General features: G+C 40.4%; 1 protein-coding gene across 1 annotated transcript in view; it reads left to right on the forward strand.

Moving 5' to 3' along the window:
- Positions 1-446: 446 nt before the first annotated feature.
- T265_10525 (hypothetical protein) overlaps positions 447-8,269 on the forward strand; it is a gene marked incomplete at both ends in the record, with an annotated part of 53,279 nt that continues 45,456 nt past the window's right edge. Inside the window, one exon of the mRNA XM_009176918.1 lies at positions 447-484. Coding sequence (XP_009175182.1) covers positions 471-484 — 14 coding nt within the window. The remainder of the gene's footprint in view (positions 485-8,269) is intronic.

An 8,269-nucleotide genomic window follows, 5' to 3' on the forward strand; every position in this document is an offset into this window, starting at 1 on the left:
GTAGCTGCGTGGAGTGACCTTCCGCCGACGGTCGTCCACGCCCCTTCTAGAACCCAGTTCAAAGCACTATTAGACATTTATTTATGCGAATCCTCGCACTGGCAAACATACTGCCCCGCGCTGAGAACATAAAGAGCAGTGCTACACCCTTTTTTTCACTTGTGCCTTTCAGGTGAACGACAGCCACTGACCGACAAGAACAAAACCGACCAGGGAAACTTCGGCAAAAGCCTCGATCCTGTGTATCAATCCGCGAAAACCCGTGACTGAGGCCGGCATCGTCCGTCGATCAGTATCGACAATAGATACTCAATGATGCAATCCGTTCTGACAGTAAGCACGGAGCAGCTGGTACTGCCTTGTGAATTTTCGGGAAAGGCATACAGCCCCTGATTACAGTCTAGCGTGTTTGTTTTACTGCTTCACTTTTCTTTCACTCTCTATTGTCACATCTATGAATAGAAATAAAGATGAATATCAGATCGTAAGTAAAAAGGGAAACTGCTCAACGATATCACTTTCAGTAAATTATCTGCGATTACGAATACACTCCGCTATGCAATTTGTTTTTCATAGATTATTGATAGGGGCATTCCTAGGACAGTATGGAATAATCAATATGGCCTTAATTTTCATACTGTTTTAGAAAAAATGACCGTACCTTGTAGCTGCCTAAGCCTATGCTGCCTACCTGATCGCATGGATAACGAAAGATGAATAAAGAACCCTGCTGTCTAATCTTCTACCGTACGCAAATTCTAGTGATTAAAACGGATATTTCAGGGACACAAATAACGCCCCACGTGTTCCTGCTTGGTGAACCACTTCCAACATGCAAGTTTTCTTCTTAATTCTTGAAGACTTCCGTGTTTCCTGTTTTGCCTCTACTTGTAGCCGGTTACCATGTTTTAACTAACGATTAGGTTTGAACTGCATATCTAATCTCCGAAGAAAATCACTCACGAGCGTAAGTCCCCTAATAATGGTTGGAAGGCTAAAGAAATAGCTTATGCATTTTTAGAATTTTGAAGGGTTTTCAAAAGTTTTGAGAGATCTGCTGTTTATGCTGTGAGAAATTCTAGATTGGTTCTGTAATAGGTTGGACGAGAAGTATGTCAGCGTAGAGGTTGAGTATTTAACCAGGATTATGGTAGGTGGAGGATGGTATTTGGTGAGATTGAGAGAGAGAGAGAGCTGGTTGTTCGTTGACCTAGCATGACCAGCAGGGTTGTCGAACCGGGGGTCGACTTGGTCACCTGGGTCGAAAAGGCCTCCAAGACTACTGGTTGATAGTTTTATGATGATAAATTGGAGGACAAATGCAACGAAACTAATAAAACAGGGCATCTGAAACGGATAGATTTGATTTCTATTAGCACCCGCTTATACTTGCCACGATCGTTCAGCCTATCAGGTAAATGTGCATCTAACCAACTGCTATCAGGATAGCTGGTTTTGAAAGTGAGGTGTTACAGCGTAACCAACAAAAACACACACAGCAGACAGAGATGGCTGGGTAGATTCTTTGGTCCGAGCGCCGCTTTCCAGTAGGAGTGTGAAGTATTCATTGAACAATGTTGACAGCTTCATTTAGCATAAAAAGCCTTTCAGAGGTTCATAATTTCTTAGGAGAAAAGGAGAGAAGCTGTTATTGGTGTCGGTTAATGGAGAATACTCGTTTTATAAGAAGCGTAAAATTTTCTTGTTTTCATTTCTGTGAGATAATGCTTACGTCCAGAACCTTATAAAGTTGTCAAGAGAGCGAGTACGTAAATTCGTCTGCCTGAAGCAATAGTACGTTTAAGTGGGTGATCGCCGTGCCACTATCTCTGTTCTATTTGGGGACTTTGGTCGTGATCACTCCGACACGACTGAGAACGCTTGCAGCTGAGAGGATATTAAAGACCATATAGTTCTTGAGTAAAATTATTGCAGTGCGTTGGGAGTGTAAATCCGGGATTCAGTTGTGGTAGGCTTTTATTACAAAAAGTCGCATGAGGTATTATTTAAGGGCAAACTGTGCATTCAAATTAAGGTTGCATAGGATGACCCGTAAAATAAATAGGATTTTACGGTTACTTTAGGTCTGTGTTCATCTCAGAAGTTAGCTCTGGCCCGAGTGGAATGCGGCACTTTATCTGTGGTTGTTATTGTTTTTGGTAATGGTACTTTGTTGGGAAAATAACCGCTGACTATTTGGATATACTGGCCGAGGTTTTTAAATTTGGCAAAGCAACACATGTAGCAACGATGCGAATAGTGTCTGTGCCATTGAGGCGTATTGCTTGTCCTTTATAGTGCTGTCATCTGTCTTTTAGTATTCAAATATTTCTAAATATCCCTTAGCACAGAGTGGTTCGTCGTCACGTTTTGAAGGTTGATACCTGTCATATCTGACTACTGTCTCGGCTTCGGTTCCTAGTGAAGAAAAAAGACAAAAAAGATGACAAAGAACATAACAACTTCGATGAAACAAGCAAATGCGTGCGAGCACCAAAGTTACAACGACTTCGCGCCATTTAGAAGAGACTTTTCGACATCGATCCAGGCTGTCTAATAGGCGTTTAATGAACACGGATCAACACTGACTGTGCTTCTATAAAATGCCTGAACACCGATTATAGTCGGTCGTGTTTCCGTGGCTCGCTTATACACTCATCAGCTGTTGATGAATTGATTGATTAATGCATTCATGCCAGCTTCCTCACTATGATTCTGATAAAGCCTAGTGGTATTGGGCATTTTGGGGGTATTTTCGGGAATCTAAATTTCCTGAGAGTACCATGCAACAAGAAAAATCTGAGTCTGGTAATGTGCATGGAAGATAAGGTAAGACTCATAGGTCTTTGGTCATCCACTTCCATAATTTGATGAAAAACTTATGTGGGCTCCACAATCCAATAAATAGCTAACCTGTAGCCAAAGGTATTGCTTCATAATTTTTCTATCAGTGCTTTATTAATCACTTAGTTAAACCTTCCTCTCAACTGATTGAACGCCCGAGGTATTGCTAAAGATTCAAATGACTCCTAAAAACCAAGTTGTGGAACGCTTCAAGTGCGTTCATTTGTGAAACCATTGGTCTCGTGTCTTAGCGCTATTTGTGATGCTAATCAAGCAGGCCAATTACGAAAGATAAGACATTCTGAGATAGTAAAGGAAAGGTTTTAGTCGTCCACCGTAAGCTGAATAGCTAAAGCCCCTCATTGCATGTTGTACAAACCTTTGCCTACAGTATTAATTGCTCTCTATCAGGCGTAAAATGCGGCTTATCCTTCTACGCGATAAGTCCACGAACGCAGAGTAGACCTTGAGAATGTGTTTAAGAGGGACAGAGATGTAGCCATATGGAACCCAGCCACAGCCACTAATCCTATTTTAGTATCTTGTGTTCAACTCAACGACTTGGAGGACGGTGTCTGTCGCAACATCCCCAAAGGCCGTTTTATAAAAAGCCTGTCCACTTTCAAAAAAAATGGCAGTCATTTTCTGCCAATTTTTAAAAGAATTTTTAGTTAGATGTTAGCCCAAAAAACTCAAAAATAGTTAAACAAGCAGCAATTCGTCAAACTGGCCAACAAGCCATCAACAAGAAGCTTTTGATATACTACCGATGAATCTCACTGTTGCCTAGAAAATAAAAGTCATCATCCATGCTGAACGATCACTTAAAAATCAATTAAAGTTTATAAATTTTCTATGGTTTATAACATTGAAATGCTTTTTGTATACTGGTAGTAGGTTTATGTTTTAAATAAAATTTTATTAAACAGCAAATTCCTGACTAGCCTTCATCAGTTGTTTAAGTAGACTTTTGCAGTAACATAAAACTTCTTGATTTTATATTATCGTGTCAAACTGGATTCGACCTTTTTCCCAGTATTTGGGGATTTTGCTTTTTCAGTCGTGGTACTTCTGTTTATAAAAAATCCGTGTTAATGTTCTAGTTCGGCAGATGACGTGTCTTGCAAGATAAACTGTCACGTTCAAAATGTTAGAACAGAATTAAATGACTACTATAACATTTTGTCTGATTCATGTACTCGACATATTGTTCCGCAGGTCATGTGACCCTGGAACTGTTTTTAAGCGTGATTTAATTAAGGTAGCAATTTCACGGTGCTTTAGTCTAAGGGTGACAATTGGCTTTGAAGTCACTACCTATAATGCTGTGACCAAGTATAACTAACTAAATTTTAGTGCATTTTTGATAACTTTGTTCATTTCGGGTCAGAGTACAACAAAAGGGTTGATGCAGATTTAAAAGTTTGTAAACTTCATGCTCATATCAATCTTGTCTGAACAAATTTTTGACACAGTCATTTTAGTGAGCTAGTATTATATCTGTTTGAGAGTGCATATCCCCGGGTTTTGCGCCCTACAAACCTGACGTTCAAGGTGAGATCACTCACTATTGCGCTCTGGACGAACCAAACTTCAACGTCTAAACAGCAGAACATATTAACATTTGAGCGATGTGACTGTCACGATGATTTCTAAAGTTCCGGTTATTTTACTTAAGAGAAGGGATAGCTGCAAATAGGAGGAAAGTATTTATTTAAGGATATTGGGCACATCTTCAGCACATATAAAGGTAAGACCTGATACCTCACGATTATTACCAAGATGAACGTTACCGATCACCTTAAATGTTTTGCTGGACCTGTAAAGTACATTCACTTCCCATAGTGAGAGTTTATATGTAGTCTTCTACCCAAAAGTTTGAAGTGATGAATTTTCAAATTTGGAATGTTTCGATACTTTACATCACCATAAAATGTGTGCTTTAGAAATCAGTTTTTTGGGTTATGTCAACAATTAATAATATTCCTGGCAAACGATTCCTCGATTTTGGCATCTTTCGCCATCTGACGGTTACTTCACAAAAGTTGTACTTAGGTGAAGTAGCAAATACACAACGATTCTCGTAAATCTATCTGTGTAAAATAAATGCAGACAAGGCTAGAGAGAAGGTAGGAGGATGAGGTGCGGCTTTTTTGGATCGTGTCTTACATCTGTCCATCATTCCGTCTGATTTTAGGCAAACGATGGGCTAAAATGTTGAGCAGATTTTATTACAAAGCAGCGTTTTGCTGGCAAACATCTCTGGCCCAAAATGACCCTTTTGTTTTGTGCAGTTTTCAGTCAAAAAGGCCGTGTTTTGGTTGGAAATATAGCTTAGAGTGGAAACACGATATTCTTCCAAAAGTTTGGTGAATGCAAAGTTTTAAATAAAAAACAGAGATTAAATATGTTGAAAAAAGTGAAACTAGCCAACTTCTTGGTCAACGGTTGTCCAGCGACGGTGTTTCTTATTTGATGTAATATCTAGTTTCATCATCTATTCCACTGAGTTCCAAACGCCGTTTAACCAAATTGTTTCAATGTCTTTAACTCCAATGACACACAGTGGCTAGGTATTAAGCTCAGATCGAGATTTTTAAGATTTCCTACCATATCTCAAAACATGCTTTATCGTGCAAAAATTTTCGTTTTTAAACGACTTTATTAGTGCCAAAATAATGGGTAAAACAACGGTCATTTCTCTCGCCAGTGGATTGTCTCCCTATTTATGTTTGATTAGACTAGACAAAACAAAGTGTAGATCATTAGGTTGACGGAAACTCGAGGACTGCGTCTACTTGATGAGCCCCAAGGAGGGCGAAACCGGTCGTGGGCTGTCGAAGAGTTTTTGACAACCTTGTGAGTAGTTTCCTTTATGAAGTGTTGTCTAGTTTTCAAGTGACAAAAACGCCTCTAAAACGGACCTATTCATTTTGCAAATTTCAAAAGGTGGGTAACCTTTATGTTGTATATCGTTTATATCGTTGAACACATGTGAAAATGGCAGATTCTTCGTAGTTTGTTGTCGCTAACATGTATCCTGTCATCGTCAAGTCGAGTCAGGTATTTTGCTAGAATTTCGTCCAATTATTGTCCAGAAGGGCATAAAAAGCCATTTTAGTGACAACGGATATGCATAAATTTGATTTAAATTTTTAGAACGTGAACACCTGATGCATTCTAGAACAGGATGATACCTAACTCTTGAATAATAGCTTCTGTAAGCGGTGCTAACTGATGAAAGGGGAAACGACAGTATAGCTAACTTCATGGGACTTACAAATGTATCAGAGTTTGGGGAGTTACAGTTCGTTGACGTCATAAATCCCTTTTCGTTGACAGCCAGTGAAAACCAATATATCTTAAAAATGACAGAGTACTTGCTGCGGTGTGTTGACGCGGGCGATAACGATCAGTGGAAGTATCATGCATCACATGGTAGCCAACCACAGGCTACTGAAAATAACCTCAGTGCATCATGGGCCGTCCTTTGGGAGTGAAGATTTTGGTCTTTGCTTGCAGCATCTGAGTATCAAGCAGGTAAGGAGGACACCTTACGACTCACAAACAAACAGCTTAACTGAACGCAACAACCAAGTGACTGCGGAGTGGCTAGTGACCAAACGAGATGAAATGGACCTGATAATGGGTTGTTAGTTTATTTTGGGCCGATCGAGTCAACCACAGGCAATTCCTAGTTTATGTTGGTGTTCGGTCGACATCCATGCCTTCACGTTGACTAGAAAACTGGATTGTGGCCGCACCACGCTTGCCTCCAAAGTGGCTGAGGATGGAAGAGAGAACCTTGATCACCGTTTAGTAACGGACTAAACAGGGAAGGCATGTAGGACCACACGATCATTCGGCATAGGCGCGAATGTTAACGGAAAGGACCATCAGAATCCTGAACGGAGTGGACTGGGGTCGCATAAGTTTGACAGTTGTTGGCAAAGTCCGTTTGACGTTATTTAAGTCTATAAAATCCAGAAATATTGGGAATCAAAGAGGTTAAACCATGCCCAGCTACGGAAGTAGTGTGACGAGAGCCGAATTGGCCCGTTTTTGAGGCTGGCCCAACCGAGGAAAATGAAATATCGGTGGCGTGCACGCGACATGTGTAATGGAAATGTGTGTAACAGTGTATAATCCTAATGAATCATATGAATAGTGTGTGGGCTGTTGTACGAGCTCCCCGCGCATCTGATGGAAGGCAAAGTTTATTTGGGAAATTGCGGGACCACTTTGAAGTGTTAGTTAACCATTGTTTAACAGTCACTGATAGTCCAGGAAAGTTCAGGGGAACCTGTGAGAACGCTTAGGTTTTAAAGATACCATGCATGTGTTTACTTTTGTGTAGAATGACCTATAACTGCTTAGTTCGTGTTTGATAATAAGTAGCTTTCGTCCATTCACTCGTGCTTAGGTCAAATAATGGTAAGAATGATCAAACGCAAGAGATATCAGACCATAGGACTCACCATAGTGCCAGATGAATAAGTTCAATCGCTAAGTAACTTTGGTGAGACTGCCATAACCGGAAAAACACTTTGTTTTGCTGACACGGTACACAATTTTCCTATTTGTGCAAAAATATGGTGCACCGGCTTGGGCCCTCGTGAGAAAAACCAAAAACCGGAACTGCTGGTAAAAACCACATATTTGCTACAACAATCGCATCATCACTCCAATACAACTTGAACGCACGACGTTTTGTTGAACTAGGCCTATTTGCGCTCGAATGCTATCAGCTGAGAATAGAGTTGATCACTTTTGAGAAGTCTGCGTCTATGTAAGTGCGCACCTTTCCCTACAAGCTCAGANTCAACTTCCAGACTATCAGCTTTGATAGCAGGCTGTTAACGTTTGTCAGATCTTAAACATCTCTTGCCCGAATACAATTTCCGACGCCAAGGGATGAGAATGCTATTGTATTAACCCTCGTTTACTGCCAACGATGAACATGAGGTATGCTAAAAGACCACGAAATACCTGCTTGTTTACTGAATTCCATTCTACAAGGATACCTCGTCATCCAACGAACTCTGAGAACATCTTGGTGCGCTCAATGAAGCCTTGAACGAGGAATCCTCGGGGAATACGAAGGCAGTTGGTTTGTACAGGGTTGAAAAATGTCACTCAAGCTAACAATGACCTAGGTTTTCAAAACGCATACTCGTATCATTTTTGTAGATTGAAATAACTTTTGTTTGTTCTCACTCATCTGGTTTTTTGGCTGAAATGCACTTTATCCGAGAAATACATTCATTCGCAAATCAATTTGGTTTTTACGAGAGACTCAATCGAATCTCTCGTTTATGATGTCCTCCAGCTGAATGTGCTGCACACAGGCCTCTTAAAACTGATCAATAATCGATATTTGGGATATGGCAGGGGATTTTTACGCAAGGAAATAATCACCAGGGTG

This window comes from Opisthorchis viverrini (genome assembly GCF_000715545.1).
Source record: "Opisthorchis viverrini unplaced genomic scaffold opera_v5_373, whole genome shotgun sequence".
NCBI lineage: Eukaryota > Metazoa > Platyhelminthes > Trematoda > Opisthorchiida > Opisthorchiidae > Opisthorchis > Opisthorchis viverrini.